This window comes from Fusarium poae, chromosome 1, assembly GCF_019609905.1.
Source record: "Fusarium poae strain DAOMC 252244 chromosome 1, whole genome shotgun sequence".
NCBI classification, from domain to species: domain Eukaryota; kingdom Fungi; phylum Ascomycota; class Sordariomycetes; order Hypocreales; family Nectriaceae; genus Fusarium; species Fusarium poae.
In genome coordinates, this window is record NC_058399.1 from 10073203 (window position 1) to 10088946 (window position 15744).

Genomic DNA, 15744 nt, shown 5'->3' on the forward strand with positions numbered 1-15744 from the left:
ACATCTTGATGGCTGATGGATGAGAATACATTACGCCGCTCGCTCACATGCAAATGTTGCCCTCAGTTGAGGCAATAGGAGACACCGATTGCCTCAGAGACCTGACACCAACTCACCATAAATTCCTTTGCATCGTGATATCGCATGATGAAACGACTTGATAATGAGACGATGGCACAGTTAGGCTTGAGAGGCGACCTCTCTCCATCTTCATGAATACATCATGCGCATCATCACCGGATAAAACGCCCGACAAAGTTTGTCAGCGCCCATGACAACGGTGCGGGCAGGTCAGGTATTCGCAGGCAATAGGAGAGTGGCTCACAAAAGACACAGGAATGACAGTGTTGAGGAAACGCTGGTACCCAAAATCCAATTGATGTTTCGATGCTACCGCTGAAAGACCGAGCATTACGTCCGCCAGCTGCGCGACCCACAATGCTCGCTATTAACTTGCACAATCTTAACCCCTTCTTTTATTTTGCAATACCTCCCATTCTCTTTTATGCCGAAAATTGCCTTATCCGAACGCCCCTGATATCAGCGGTGCAAGTCAGGCCCGCGGTAGTTATTCCGTCTCTGCTTCTCCACCGTAGCTTATTCCTATTCCTCCGGGATACCTGAGAATAGACCGAAACGCATTCGGTGGCTCTGCGGAAAGTCAGTAATAAGTTCCAAGTGAAACATATTGGTTGCGTAATAGAGGAGAAGCGCTTTGGATTCAAGGCGGGACCCAATAGAAACAAAGGGGAGTGGTAACGCACAAAAGGTAGCTTAGGGATGACGACTCCCAAGACAGCCAGCAAGTTAATGGTAAAGTATGTCAAGTCGTAATGTGTGTAGTGAGTGCTGACAAGGAAAAGGGCGATTGGGACACTGAGAAGGAACTTCTTGGTTGGTGTGTATTGTGCCCCGTTATCAATCTGCTCCCACATGTTGAGGTTGTCGAAAGCGCCACTGTTGAAATCGAAGGGAACACCACGGACATGATGGAACATGATGTAGGAGCCAAACATGTAGGACATGTTTGTAAGGGTCCATGAGGTCTCCTGCGAGACACCAGGGATCGCGTCGAAGATAATTTTGGCAGCGAGAATCAAGACAATATGGATAGTCCAGGCACCTGTATGATTTGGCAGTTCAGGTCAGCATGCGAGTTTTTGAGGTTTGGTTGGTGCAATCTGCACTGCGATAAGAGAAGTGATGTACCTTTGGCATTTGTCCAGTTGGCGTTGAGATTAGGCAGGGCAGCCTGATCACTGATTTGCTCGAGAGTCTCAGGAGGCTCGTGGTAAACTTGGAGGATACTGCTAGATCTCCTCCTTCGAGCACCAGCAGCTCCTTCTCCTGTGTTTCGCTCGGGCATGTTGAGATAGATGCTACCCCGGCGCGGAGGTTTGTTCGCCGCGTCGTAGGAGACGGTGCGCTGAAGTAGAATTGGGGAAGACAGCTTGGCGGTATTGATGGGGTGAGAATGAAAAATAAGCGTCAGTCGAACGGATGGAAGGGGTCGATCGACGGGTTTGAGGCTGAGGCCAACGGATGCTCAGGGTTCGAGCGTTGTCGGCGGAAGATAGACAGATAGTATTTCTTGTTGAATTGGGGCTGAAAGAAGAGTCGTAGTTGGATGTTTCCCCCTAATGATGTCACGGGATGGCGTCCGGGGGCAAATGCAAGGGCAAAGAGAGCGACTTTGTTTGTATGTTTGATACTGTATAATGTGAACAGAAGTTGTCAGTCAGACGTGGTAACGGCGCAAGCCAGTATCAGTTAATGAAGATGGATTTGAAGTGATGTAACTGGAAAAAGTAGGTATCAAGAAGAAAATCAATGTGGAAGGACTGTACGAGATGAGAGGGGATGGGAAGCCGAACCGGAATATTCAATGTCCCTCGTGAGATGGTGAAGGAGCCACTCTCATGAGAAAGGAGCCGACAGAAGGATGGAACAGCCAATCGACAGAAAGGGACACGCAATGCAACCTGGACAAGCTAGGGGGTAACAAAATACGTCTGACGCAGACCTATAGTATTACTGTGGTCCCGCGTCAGACGTTTTTTGATACCCCGAGGACAAGCAACGGGGATTAGGCGGAAGAAGTGGAGCCTGGTGCTGAAATTAGCGACTGTAGCGGGTGAGCTTGCAGCGGTAGTTTGCTGGAAGCATGGTTAGTCCGGGGATTTATTCAGGGGACCTCCAAGGGATAGATTGGTAGTGTAGGGTATTTGTTCAGGGGCATTTGACTTTGGTCCATTCCATATTATTAGGGGACCTGGCCTAAGCAGGCATCAGACTTACCTGACTTTTTATGGTATTACCAACTATAGAAATATGTGTCTCGTGATGTTTGAAAATGAAGCCAGAGCTTGATCTGAGCAAGGATTCACGTGTTGTATTGAGATCCAGAGATGGTAGAAGAGGCCGAGAATTGGCCAGAACGAGGCTAGTTGTAGTCAGGGTGTTGCTTGCACATACACATACGACTGTAACGCCAAGGTCATCCAGAACAATCTCGACGGTTTACTTTTAGCTATCCGTACATGTGATCGGCAATTGGAACGAACAGCAAACGTTGTATCGCACGGTCTGGTATCTGCAAGTAATGATGGTCTGCAGTTTTGTCTTGGTTTGAGTCAAGCAATAACAACTGATGCCAAAATAATCAATCGTGTTTTGTTGTAAAATGATTGTTGTGATTGGACAAACGATAAGAAGCGAGATCTGTAAAAAGATTGGGCCGGGATGTCGCAACGAGATTGCTATCCGATATATGTATCTCTGTCCTACCCGAAATGAGAAAGCAAAAGACCCATGACAATCTCAAGATGGCGTGGAATGACATGTTAAAGCTAGACCGACTTATCTTCAGCCACCTTTTGCCATTCATTGTCCACGAGTATGAAGACGAAATAGAAAGATGAGACGCCTGATGTAGACCCACGATGTCTTGACCAACGCGTGGAATCGACTCGTAAAACGACTGACATGAGGTGTTGCTTGAATAGTACCTAGCAGCTGTTGCTCAGATTAGTCAGCGGTAAATCACTACGGGCTAATCTTCGGCTTGTCAACTGACACCTACCAACCTTTTCCCCTGTAGCGAACTCTCCCTGATTGGCTAGCAGAGGAATTTTCTCCCAAGCCTGGTCTTTGAACTTATCGATATCATCACAGCTTTCATTTCGCGTCTCCTTGATACGAACGAGAAGCATCGTCGCATCTCGTTTCAGCAAAAAAGCTTGACTTTTTACTACTGAGTACTGAATCAGTCAGAGAGCCCTGGATTGCTTTTGCAGCTTTGCTTTGCTTTTCAATCTCCTGCCTGAATTTTACTCACATGACTTCATAGGTACGTTTGTTCATTGTACGTATTTTTCAGTCACCTCAAGGAGATCAAACCAACGCAGGTGAGAACTTGACTGGTAAAATGCACGCGCTCACCCTGGAATTACTGGTGGACATTGTTGATTGAGATCGTTGACTAGGGTACTTAATCACGGACAAGTGTTATTGAGATTGCCAAGTGGCTTTGAATCGAAGAACTCCAGATCTTGCTTTATTGATCGGGAGTACTCGGTATTTCGACAAAGAAAATAAGTTACCCTGCGACTCCATCATCTCGCGTTCCTGAAGAAAACAAAGAAACTATCAGCGCTTCTACAAATTCATCCATTGTTGTTCTCCCAAGATGGCAACTGAAGACCCAGGAGACGTCATCTATCTGTCCAGCGATGATGAAGAAGAGGTTGTAGCTCCAGCCACCAAGAAGAGGTCTCTCGAGGAAACATCCGACGCGAAGGAAACTTCTTCAGCTCCCGAGTCTAAGCGCTCGAGAAAGAATGGTCCTGTCACACGCTCTTCCGCGACCAAAAAATCACTAGATGAAGACCAGAAATCTTCGAATGGCTCGTTGAACACTGGTGGATCTTCCACCGGGGATTCCGCACTTGGAGGTACGGATAATATTCCTGACTTTAAGCATTTGGAATGGAGCTTCAAGTTGCCCGACACTTCCGAGAGCAAAAGCGGCTCCTGGCTCAAAAGATTCAAAGTCTGGGTCAAAGCATTTGTGCAAATGAATTCAACCATAAGTCAAGGTATCGACGCGCATGTGGCTGAGTCTGCTTACGCTTGGTACATTGATCACATGGGAGGAATGAAGCCGAAGAAGAAAAAGAGTGCCAAGCAAGTCGCGAAAGAGTTTGAAAGCACCGGCGAACTCGGTGCTTTCCTCCAAAGTCTCCTACCCAAGGGGCCTGGACCTAATCAGTCAACCCTGGACAGTTGGGTGACAAAGGAGCCGAAAAAGGAACCCGTCCACAAAGGCAAACGCTCTCGCGGTTCTAGTGTAAGCGAGGGAGAGATCGATGAAGACGAGTCTGAAAGCGAAGCTGAATACGAACCAACACTTGGCACAAGTGAAAGAAAGGGAGGAGAGTCCAGTGAAGCCAATGGCGACTCGGCATCTAAAGTTTCAAATCATCAGAGTTTGCCGATAATCGAAACGCACAGAAAAGTTCCCACCGGAAACGATGCGTTGGAACAACAGCGGAGATACTTCCCATCAGCCAGTGACCCTGCCCAAATGTGTCTTCTCTGCGGCTTGAACACACACTTGGCGCCCAGCTGTCCGACGCTTGTCTGCTCATCATGTGGAAGTCTAGACCACTCGATTATATGCTGCCCTGAGAAGGAAAGGTGCAGGAAATGTCGCCAGGTTGGCCATCAAGCAAGCGGCTGCACTGAGAAGCTGGCGTTGACCAAAGAGGAAGGACTTGCTTGTGTGTTCTGCAATTCAACAGATCACCTTGAAGAGGAGTGCATAGAAGTGTGGCGATCGTTCCGCCCAGATGTGTCTACGGTCAGAAAGGTCGCGTTCATTCCTGCGTCGTGTTCTGTGTGTGGAAGTGATGGGCACTTTTCCTCGGATTGCAAGACTCAGCGCACCGAGCTGTCTAACCCTACCTGGTCTGTGAAGAACCGCGACCAATACATCGACCCTAATTGTGGTATGGCAACGATCGAGGAGGCGATAGGAGGAAATACAACCGGCAGATCCGCAAAGGCTCCTGAGCTCAGGATCCGCGGCCACGCTGCGCGGACTACAAACGTACACTACTCTGAGAGCGACGACTCGGAGATGGAATTTTTAGGGCATAAACGCGTTCAGAAACCAGCCGTCGGACAAATTCGAATGGCCAGTAACATTCAGATGCCAAACACGCAAAACGGCCGGCCACGAAGGAACCCCAGGCAGAACGGACAAGTCCAGCCTCCCCTCCCTCCTGGACCCCCTCCTCCTGGGCCACCACCGTCTATGCGAGGGTTAGGTTCATTCTCGTCACTCCCACGAAAGCCTCCTCCACGAGACTTCAGAAATGTCCCCCCACCATCTCCCCCTCGAGGCCCGCAGGGACAGGGGAGATCGCACGGCAATAACGCACCTCCATCTTCTAAGCCAAGAGGGGGTGGGCGTGGCGGCCGAGGTGGACGGGGAGGAGGAGGTCGTGGAAGGGGAAGGGGCAGGGGCAAATAGAGAGCTCCTGTTTGGTTAGTACATCGAGGAAGTACACAGCATTGGTTGGCGTAGGGCTAGAGTTGATGGTGCATTGATATACCCTCGGAGCTGAGTGGCTCTGGGAACTGGTTGGCGCATGAAAGCCGAGCTGTCTGCCCTGAGCGGGACTCATCCAGACTTGGCGAAAAGGATCGTAGACTTTGATACCCACCACTTATTGCTATATTCAATTTAGTTGATATGGGCCGTTTGAAACGAAACACAAGGTGACAAGATTGAAACATTGTAGATGATGGAGTCAAGTGTCTTTGAGACATGGTGATTCTTGTAATGAGTGACGATTTCACCTGTACCAGGGCTCGAGGCAACTCGAGTGGACGAACGAGTCGTAGAGAAGGTCCGTATCTATTGGTTTAATCTAGATGCACACCTGCACGAAGACTTGCTTGCAAGGGTCACGCGTGGGTTGAGACAAACTATACAACGGTTGGAGAACTGATGGTCGCTGAGCACATATGTCAGATTTGCTACGACTCCAGAGTTTGATTATGAGCAAACATCTTTCCCATCACGCAATATTTACAACATAATAGAAGGCAAACTATCTTGTTGGCGTCTCTCGACAGAGAAGGCGAGATTTACCACATGAAAACCACCAGTTAAACAATGAGTGACATTTACTCCTTAACTATGTAGTAGACTAGTGACAAGGGCCTTGGTGTGACAAAGTCTCGCGACAATGCAGCGTCACATCCGAGAAAGAAGCAAAATGCATTAACAGCCAGTGCCTTATACTCTAGCGTGAGCACGGATGGATCCATCGCCACGAGTTTGGACGCGGCAGAAGCGTCTTGCAGCCATAGAGTCATAGATGCAAAGGGCCGGATGAGAACGAGCTAACTACCTAGGCTATGTTGCGCTGTAGGGGTGGGGAAATAAGAAGCTTAATAGGGATGCATGTTTTAGGGTTGAGGCTTTTACATCCTCTTGATTATGACAGGACCTTTATGAGAGCAAGGTTGTACCAACAGGGATATGATGGGTTGGATGGATGGATGGCTGGCATTGAATGGCAGAGACTAGTATAGTTTGTGACTCTTCGCAGTGTCCAGTTGGCAAGTGGAACGTGGATGAGCCTGTTGAATGAGTCCAAGTTTCAATGAGGGACGTTTGATAACCTATAGAGGCATTGTTTGCACTGACGAAGTCGAGTACAACAATATTTTAGACTCTCATAAAGTGTAGTGTTCTTTTCGTCCCGTCCCGTTTTACTCTGACTCTTAGTTGTCGTTGACTAACACGACAGTTTAGAAGTTGGAATATAGTAAGACGCAGCCTATCACAGCGCGACAAGTGCCGTCGAAACAACGCGTCTGCCGCGTTGTTGGACACAACAATGATTGGATAGAAACTATATGCATGTTTCCTGGGCGTGGGACCATGGATGGAGAAGCGCTATCGATAGACATCCGATGGAAGAGGTACTTGGATAGTACCTGGGAAGGGGATCCGGGAGGCCTGAACCGAATGGGTCAAGAAAGAGTCGATACACGTGGCGAGGCTGGAAATAGACAGCATCTGCATTGAAATAGTTTGCAGTTGGTCTCTTGAGTGGTTGTAGACCTTGAGGCCATACAAGTACCAGTCAAGTACACCGCCACGATGCCCCTCGCGGCAGATCTGCATTGACAAGGATATATAAACCAAGACAACCAATCAAGATACGAGCGCAACGCGTCTTTGGTCTTTCTTCCAACGCGCACAAAAAGTCTCCACGATCTTAGTTAGACAAGACAGGGTCTTTGAAACTCTGAGTCACTGACAGCCAGTCGTTGTTAGTCGAGGGTGACCATCTCGCGATAGCACCTGCAGCCGACCTACCTTAGGGTCAGGAGTTAGAGAGAGGTACAGCATGAGAAGAAACGGGGCGGGGGGAGGAAAAAAGCGAATTTTCACTTTTCTCGGTCTGATTTATTACTGAATTAGACAAAGGGAGCGAGGCTGATCTTGTATCTAGACTATAGTCAAAGTAGATATATCTCGACCGCCCGGGCCTGGTGCTCGTGGCCTGTCTCAAACCATTTGCCTTTCTTGATACTGCCTATAATTGAACAATCTATCTGAATACTATCTTGACTTGTATCACATCTATCATACCTACACATTTCGAAACAATTATCAAACATTCAGAGGCCAAAGCCCTCCCAGACATGAGATTACAATGGCATCCTCAACAGAACAACTCTTTCTTGCCATCTTAAGAAGCGATCACATCAAAGACTCTCTCTTCCCTCACCTCTCAACCACCGACCTCTGCAACATCCGCCAGTCTTCATCAGCTTGCTGCAATCTCCTCACCAAGCGTCTCTTCACTCGCATCCACGTCTCTTTCTCCGCCTCAACATTTACCAAGTCAGCACGAGTTGCTGCTCTGGCGCGTATTGGACACCACATTGAGCATCTCACTTTCTACTTCCCTCACTCAGATGCCACTTTCCTTCCTCCTCTGGTTCACCCCGTCTCTGGTAACGAGATATGTTTTCTGTACACTCCTCATACGAGCATGGGTTCCGTGCTTTCAAGACCCAAGTACGCCAACGCTGAACTTGGAGATATCCTTACCCAGCAGTATCCCCCTCTATTTCATGCTGCCACCAATGTCCCTAGCTTCATCAATGCCATGCGCCACTTGACCAAGATGCGCCATCTCACTATCAGATGTCCTGGACAAGACCCAAGAGAGAGATATCGTCGTGATATTGTCGACTATGCTCTTATCAGCTTGCGTATCTCTCTTGAGCGTGCCCCCTTAGACAAACTTCACAAGCTATCACTCTCTCAATTGCATCCCGCTGCCTTTAATTATCTCCGTCATGTCAATGGCTTCGGAACTGTTCCCTCTGCTGGACGTCGCTGGCGACAGATCAACAAGCTCTCCGTCTCAGTGGACGCCTGGGACTTTTACGGCACATCGCCTGGCCGTGACCATCTTAAAGTCATGGATGAATACATTCGCGCCTTTGCTCCCAATCTTGAAAAGTTTGCCTTTACATGGCTTGGCCGCAAGGGCCCTTGTCCAGTTGCCCTAGCTGCTGATCCTATCTTCGCACCACCCCGTGCCTCAAGGAAACTCTTCCACGAGGTTACTTCCCCTATGTCTCCCCTGCCTGAGACACCCGGCAAGGGTGCCATTTACTTCCCCAAGCTGCGATACCTTCAAGTTCGCAATGCTACTATGAACGCGCCTCAGCTCAGCAACTTGATCAACTCTCATCGCCCGACAGTCAAGGAGTTTGACTTTGAGAGTGTTGTTCTTGCTGATAACGGAAACTGGGACGACGTTCTTGCTCCTATCGATACTGACGATTCGTGGTCTCGAAGCAATAGCATGGCCGCTCAGTCAGAGTATAGTCTGGTCACAAGCCCCAGCTCTGAGCATCTTCCCAGTCCAAGTGCTGCTGTCACTGCCGCTAGTCGCGAGCTCTTGGATTTTGACCTCGGTGGCTTCCCCTTTGGTGACATTGAGAATGAAGTCATTGACGATTTCCAACCTCACGATGTTTTTATCAACGACGATGTCTTTGCCCCTGTAGATGAATCAGATGCGGGCTTTAGTACAAAACTGCGAAAGAAGCGCTCTCGCCGTCGCAGAAGAAAGCATCGCAGCAGCGATCATGATACACCAGAAACCCCTTCTCCCTCGCCCAAATCCTCTCTGCGCTCTCTAACGCGCCGCCATAAATCCAAACGCCAACCTTCAGTGGAAGAAGAGAGCCTCCGCCCCTGTACTCCCGTCCCCAATATCACCGCACCCCTCCTAATCAATGATCCTCAACCTGTCCTCCTTCAACCAACTACCTACGACCCAACCGCAAGGAGGAGTAACAGTCGAGATCCTGACGAGGGCATATCCCCTGTCCAGCGCAACATAGAACAAGAAGAGGCGCACCGTCTTCTCGCAGAGGACGCCGCCGCAAGAGTAAGCGCACTTCAAAAAGCCAAAGCAGCTGTCCTGTCCAAATTGAGCCGCGAATTCTGCCAAAGCAAGAAGCCTCGTGTTGGCGAGGCGAACGCGTGCCGCTTCCTGGCAGGCCGGGATCTTGGTACAGCCTTTGGGCCTAATATGGTCATGGAGGACCGAAGAGCGCTGGAGAGTCGGAGCGTGCTTGTTCCTCTAATGTTCAGTCGCTCATGAGAACAACGATGTATGATGGGATGAGAAATGTATGAAAATCAAAAGGCTCTTGGAGAGAGTGCTACTACGACCTTGTAATGAGATATGATATCATGTCCTTTGTTTCTTCATGTATTTACTAGCGACATTCCTTCCCGGAATACGAATGTAACATTATGACCCCTAACAAAGCTATTCATTTTTTGGTGATTATGTACTCTCTTTCTTGATCGTCTCCATTGCTTTGACATATTCCGACACTTCTTTCAATCCCGTGAGCGTCAAATCTCGTCTTCGTCCTTCAATGATGACAGTGGGAACCGAGTCAATATCCATACCAATGCTTCTGATGTCCTCTCTCGTTTTCCTTTCACCCTTTGTCTTGTCCTCAACTAGGTCCTTTGCCTCTTTCTCATCTACGCCAGCCTCGACACATGCCTCAACCAGCATATTGTCTTCACCAGGATGTCTCCCCTCGGCAAAGTACAATCTGAACAATGCATCCACAAACTTGTTGGTTACTTCTGCCCCATGTGTCTCTTGGACTTGCTGAATGATTCGGTGAGCCGGGAATGAATTGCCCGTTGGTCCTGTAAAGGCGATCGGGATATTCAGCGGCTTTGCAAGTGAGATCATGTGCTCCTCGAAGAGTTTCTGTGCTTCTTCATTATCATTGTGCTTCTCGTGAAGAGCATATGCGGCACGGTCTGGGATGGTTTCAGGACGGCTGGGACTGGGCTGGTAGGATGAGAACTGGAGATCAAACGAGATTGAGGATGATGAGGGAGAGGAGCGGAACTGAGTAAGGGCCTCATCAAGTCTGAGATTTCGGTTTAAGCATCAGTCCGTTAGAGTAGAGTTGGTCAAGGATGCTATATACCTCTTCTTTCCTAGGTATGTCCTAAGATGAGATCAGCGACAAGTCATTATATCAGTGCATATCGGGAGTTCATACCAAGGACAGATGGTGTCCATTACCAAGGTGATCTGCGATTCGTACATGTTGATTTGCTTGTCTTGTGTATGAGAAAGAAAAGTTCTGTTATTCGAAACACCACTGACGATAATATATATGTTAATGCGGGGAAGTCAAGGCTCCGCATCGGACCCTCAGAGCGATAGAGTGGCGGTTTGGCGACCGAATGTTCAAAGAAATCTTATGCCAGTAATCACATCACGAGTATATACATCTTCACGCAAGATGCTAAAGAGCGTTGAAACTGGGGGTATCTCGAAACGTGAATTATATCTCGCTGTACTTAATCAAACGTCATCTTGGAACCCGTGTGCTTCACCACCGCACCCGTCAATCTAGCAACAGCAATATCTTCAGCCTCCTTGAGAGGCTTTGTTGTGCCCTCACTTGCGCCCTTGTTTTCACCAGCTCTATTATCACCCCGGTCGTTTCTGCGTGGTGGAGGACGGCCTCGTGGGTTGCTGTCATTGTCGTCTGCCTTTCTCTCCTTGCCGAATCGCTTCTTGTATCGCGCTTGGTCGTCCTCTGCCAGCTCAATCTTGAGCTCACGGCCCATCAATCGGTTCACCCACCATTTGCGCGTCTTGAATTGCTTCTGCTGAGACTTGTCTTTCTCTTCATCGTCCTTGAAATCCTCTTCTGTCTCAATCTCTTCCTTGATCTTGACAAAGCCCTTGACAGCCCACGCCGCAGCCTCGGGTTCCTTGAACTTGACCCAACCAAAGCCCTTGCACTTTCCGGTGTCCTCGAACGTGGCAACCTTGACCCATTCGATCTCGCCACACTTTTCAAAGTTTCTAGACAGGTCCTCATCGGTTGTCTTGAAACCCATGTTGCCTACAAAGATCTTGCGACTGGCATTGACATCCTGCTTCTGCTCTGTGGCGGTTTTGCCGTCAGCCGCGTCCTCAGTAGCCTTAGCCTCCTTCTTGGGTCGGCCCTCAAAGGATGTCGCGTCCTTGATGAGAAGTTTTCGGCCGCCGAGGTCACTCTCAGTGAGCGAGATGGCAGAGACCTTGGGTCCAATATCTGAGAAATCGACGTAGGCGAATCCCTTGTTTGTGGGCTTGGCGCTCTTGTCTCGGCCGGGCTCCTTGTTGGTTGGTAGCTTGATACGGGTAATCATCTCGTCGGTGATGACACCTCCAGAGTTATCCACGAGCCACTTGCGCATCTCGACAGGCGTGATGTAGAAAGGTAGGTTACCAATCCAGACACTGTGCTCCGACCGGGTCTTCTTGTCCTTGCCCTCCTCTTTCTTCTCGTCGTCGCTGCCTTGCTTAGCGGGCATTGCCTTGCCCTTCTTGAGCGCACGCTTTGCGCGCTTGGATGGGGGTTCTGGGGCGTCTACATTGACTTCGATTTCCTCAAGCTCGATCTTGCGCTTGGAAGAGGACGCGGGTTCAGACTCTGCCATGTCGACATCTTCAGCTTCTGCGGTTTCGATTTCGGCATTTTCGAGCTTGACGACCTTCTCAGGCTTCTCAGCCTTAAATTCCGATCGGGAAGACTTGGACTTCTTCTCCTTCTTTTCTTTTGCCGCCATTTTGTGTTGTGTTGTTGGATCGTGATTTGTTGGACGATCTAGAACTCAACTCAGATCAGATCCGTCTAAAGTTGCCAGAAATTTTCTGAGAATTTTGGCTGCGATAAGCGATAAGAGACTCGGAGACGTGGGTCGGTGTCGGCCGAAGCTGGACCCTGCAGATACTTCCGATAGTGGGTCTTTTGGACGCCGGTTTGATGAGTTGTCGGCCGCGTTAAGGAGCCCAACCTCCCGGAATCTCGGAGAAGTTTAGAGACCATGATGACGGCGAGATCGTGAGTCATCAAGTCAAGCTGCGTTGTGATTTTTGATGAAAATTACGTGTCATCTTGTTCACATATTGTTACAAAAAATATCTATCGATTTCGCATTAGACTTCGAGGGATACCCATATCAAGTTACAAAAAATATACTGGAATTTCCTTGGCGACGCCTGTCGCTACTAGTTTTACACACATGGAGACCGAAGTTAATTTATACTCCCATGCGCATATTGAAAGTCTAATAAGTGTTTGACACAGTATTGGGGGCATTATGGCGTCCGTGCAATATCGGAGAGTAATTCCCTTGTTTTCGAGTTTCATATTAATCGGCAATACCTCAATGTCCATGACTATATCTACATTGAGAGAAGAAAGATTCAATTCCAGTCGAATAATTATTCCTTGCAAATATCGACACAATTAAGCTGACCTTGATTTTCACCGCCTATGTCATTTAAATCTCAATAAACAGGGGTTTCGCTGTCTCAGCTGTGACCCAGATGTCCAATGAATGCGACATTAAAAAACAAAGCATTGATGTCCGTGTATCCTCCGCTTCCAGAATGAAGCTTACCATGGAATAGCCCTGTAATCAGCTTCTCATCGAGCATGGTCTACCCCGTTTGCCTCGTGCGTCTGAATTGATTGACCACCTGCCAGTCTTTCTAAGACGAATTTAAGCACCACGTAATAGACTACACTGTTTAATACATTGGAAGCCATCAGAACAGCGCCGATACTCGACGCCGAGGCAGAACGGCTGATGAGCCGCAACGGACTACGATCCGGCCCCGTTATGACGGCCCGGGCTTAGTTAATCTCAACAATTCCGGGGCCCAATTCAAGGCAATGTTACCATAACTAGAGCCGGTAATTTGACCGACCTTATGCCACGTGTGCTTGCCGAGTCGTGAAGGCTAGACTCTTTGTTGATATTGGATGACATTTGCATCGAGGACAAGAGTCATGACAAGCAGCTGAAAGACCAAGCCTGGCTACGGTGGAGTCTGGCTCAGTTGAAACCACCTTCGGGCATGATTGGAACTAACAGCCACCAATGATAACACGCCGTAAATGTGCCAATAATTAACGCTGTATGGGCACCTGGAGGGTGAATATGCCCCTCAACGGGCCCTGTTCACGTGTGGCTTCAACGCTGGTCCCGGGCGGTAGGCTGGGCGTGCGGGCCTCAAGTGTGGCCCAAGCCGATGGATCATAGCGAATAAGGTACTTGTGACCCACCGACTTGCCTTGGCCTAGCCTAGCAGGCAAAATTCACTAGCCCCAGACAACCAAAAACTGGAACCTTGGAAGCCTGTCTCCCTCATTCATTCAAAGCCTAGTCCAACCCCAAACAAAGCCCATTCCGTCCCGTCCACTTCTTCACTTTCCTCCACCTTTTCAAAACCCTCTTCCTCTCCACGCCATCATCAATCAGTCTCCCTTTTTACCGCACTTGAACAGCTTTCCTTGGCGCATCGCAACTTACCGCGCGACGATCCTGTCATCTCAGGACTGCTTCTTCAGTCGTACATATTTCCTATCGACCGATCGTATTACCGCTCATCATCCGTTGCGGACGCAGGCTGGACATTTAGGCTCGGGAAGACTCGACACTCGACACTAGGGAACTGCCGTCGTTGACTGTGATTGCCGAACAAAAAGCGATTTTCTATCGACAATACTTTTTTCATCGATTTTGATTACGCCGATATATTGTCTTTGAGTGATTTGTTTCATTCATCGACTATAAACAAAATACCGCTGCCCACTTTCAGCCAGCTTTACCCTCTTCAATCAACATGAACGTTTTACTCTCGCCACAACCTCCGGTTTTCCCTCACCAGCACGAAAACCCTCGTCTCTCCCCCCAACGGTCTCGTAAGTCATTGCTTACCCCTTTGTTCGGCTCTCCGATGTTCTCCTAACCCTTTTCACCCCTTGTCGTGCTTGCCGCTAACCGACTCAGTGTCCCCATTTCACAACATGAACCCCCGTAAGCGAAAAGCTGACGAGGATGGCGACGAGACAATGTCACCCAGAAGTTCTCCTACCATCTCTGCTCGAGCTGTTGCTCGGCCCTCCAAGAAAGTCCGTGCAAATGAAGTTATTGGACGACCTCTTACTCTCCCCCGACTTCTCGAAACCCTCGACACTTCACAACTGAGAACTGTTCTCGAGCGCATTTGCGAAACACACCCTGATATCGGCCACGAAGTTGTCACCCAGGCTCCCCGCCCCTCAGTCTCCTCTGCCGTCGAAGTCTTGCAAGGGTATGAGCAGAAAATGAAGGATGCCATTCCTTATGGCGAGTCCAGCCCCGAATACACTTATTACCGGGTCAAGGAGCCGCTAGTTGCATTCATTGACGCTCTGTCCGATTTCACTCCTCAATTTCTTCCACCTAATGAGACTCAGCCTACCAGGTCTCTCGAATTCTTGAACGAGGCTACCGATTTTATCCATAGGCTGCCAAACTGGGAACCGCACGCATATCGACATCACAAAGAGACCGCATATGAAGAGATATCCAAGGCTTGGGCGCTCGTTATTAACGAGGCAGGCAAGAAAGGTGGAGGTCTCAACTTGCATTCCGGAGGATGGGATCAGATTCTGTCTCGACACAATGAACAGTCTGGTGGTCGTCTCTCCACCGCTATTCACGCCATGTCCATGAGTGTTGGATGGATGGGTTCCAACGCAAATGCTACATCTGGTGGTGCCTCAGACTCCATATTAAACCAATTGATGGCGGGTTCATATGGAGCCCCTGTTCGGGTTGGACCCTGGTAAGGCACGAGTTGTTCACCGAAGCCTTTTCGAGATTATGATTGCATACTGCGGCGTACTGGACGAGTCAACTTCGCACATATAACGACCGTATCATCACGACGACTTTCATTTGATAGCATAGGTGGCATAGACTTGAGGCGCCCTTTTTTTCTCTTGTGTGGCAGGGTGGTTGGCGTTTTGCGTGTCATTCGATATCCCTTTCCTTCATTTACGAATCAGTAGGGATTAGTGTTATGTGGGTTGATAGCCTGATTGGTATTCTCAACCTGACGGACAGGACATATTCTGTTTTCCGTAGCTAGATTTCTGATATATTTTTCTTTGTCATCTCAAAATTTACCTCGGTGACCTGTGAGCCAATGGTGGTTGATGTAATGAAAATTGGATATGTACTGTTAAGTGCAACAAGGAAGCCTTCCGGCATTACTCCCTTCCCGATATTACTCCATGTGGTTCCCCGTCATCGCATTACGA

The 15744-nt window shown here is 48.9% G+C and overlaps 6 protein-coding genes across 6 annotated transcripts; 3 read left to right on the forward strand and 3 right to left on the reverse strand.

Annotated features, from left to right (window-relative positions):
• Positions 1 to 603: 603 nt before the first annotated feature.
• On the reverse strand, positions 604 to 3212 carry FPOAC1_003238 (uncharacterized protein; the record flags this gene model as incomplete). The annotated part of the gene is made up of 5 exons (XM_044847808.1): positions 604 to 651; positions 765 to 1123; positions 1210 to 1426; positions 2986 to 3015; positions 3087 to 3212. The coding sequence occupies 5 exons, from the start codon at positions 3210 to 3212 to the stop codon at positions 604 to 606; spliced, it is 780 nt and encodes a 259-aa protein (XP_044713724.1).
• A 476-nt stretch (positions 3213 to 3688) lies between these two features.
• On the forward strand, positions 3689 to 5536 carry FPOAC1_003239 (uncharacterized protein; the record flags this gene model as incomplete). Its single annotated transcript, XM_044847809.1, has 1 exon — positions 3689 to 5536. The coding sequence occupies one exon, from the start codon at positions 3689 to 3691 to the stop codon at positions 5534 to 5536; it is 1848 nt and encodes a 615-aa protein (XP_044713725.1).
• Positions 5537 to 7739: 2203 nt separating this feature from the next.
• Positions 7740 to 9713, forward strand: FPOAC1_003240 (uncharacterized protein; the record flags this gene model as incomplete). Its single annotated transcript, XM_044847810.1, has 1 exon — positions 7740 to 9713. The coding sequence occupies one exon, from the start codon at positions 7740 to 7742 to the stop codon at positions 9711 to 9713; it is 1974 nt and encodes a 657-aa protein (XP_044713726.1).
• Positions 9714 to 9902: 189 nt separating this feature from the next.
• FPOAC1_003241 (uncharacterized protein) lies at positions 9903 to 10694 on the reverse strand (the record flags this gene model as incomplete). Its single annotated transcript, XM_044847811.1, has 3 exons — positions 9903 to 10512; positions 10573 to 10593; positions 10648 to 10694. 3 exons carry the CDS (start codon positions 10692 to 10694, stop codon positions 9903 to 9905), a joined length of 678 nt encoding a protein of 225 aa, XP_044713727.1.
• Positions 10695 to 10951: 257 nt separating this feature from the next.
• On the reverse strand, positions 10952 to 12214 carry FPOAC1_003242 (uncharacterized protein; the record flags this gene model as incomplete). Its single annotated transcript, XM_044847812.1, has 1 exon — positions 10952 to 12214. One exon carries the CDS (start codon positions 12212 to 12214, stop codon positions 10952 to 10954), a length of 1263 nt encoding a protein of 420 aa, XP_044713728.1.
• Positions 12215 to 14279: 2065 nt separating this feature from the next.
• Positions 14280 to 15270, forward strand: STS1 (Tethering factor for nuclear proteasome sts1; the record flags this gene model as incomplete). The annotated part of the gene is made up of 2 exons (XM_044847813.1): positions 14280 to 14358; positions 14447 to 15270. 2 exons carry the CDS (start codon positions 14280 to 14282, stop codon positions 15268 to 15270), a joined length of 903 nt encoding a protein of 300 aa, XP_044713729.1.
• Positions 15271 to 15744: the final 474 nt, after the last annotated feature.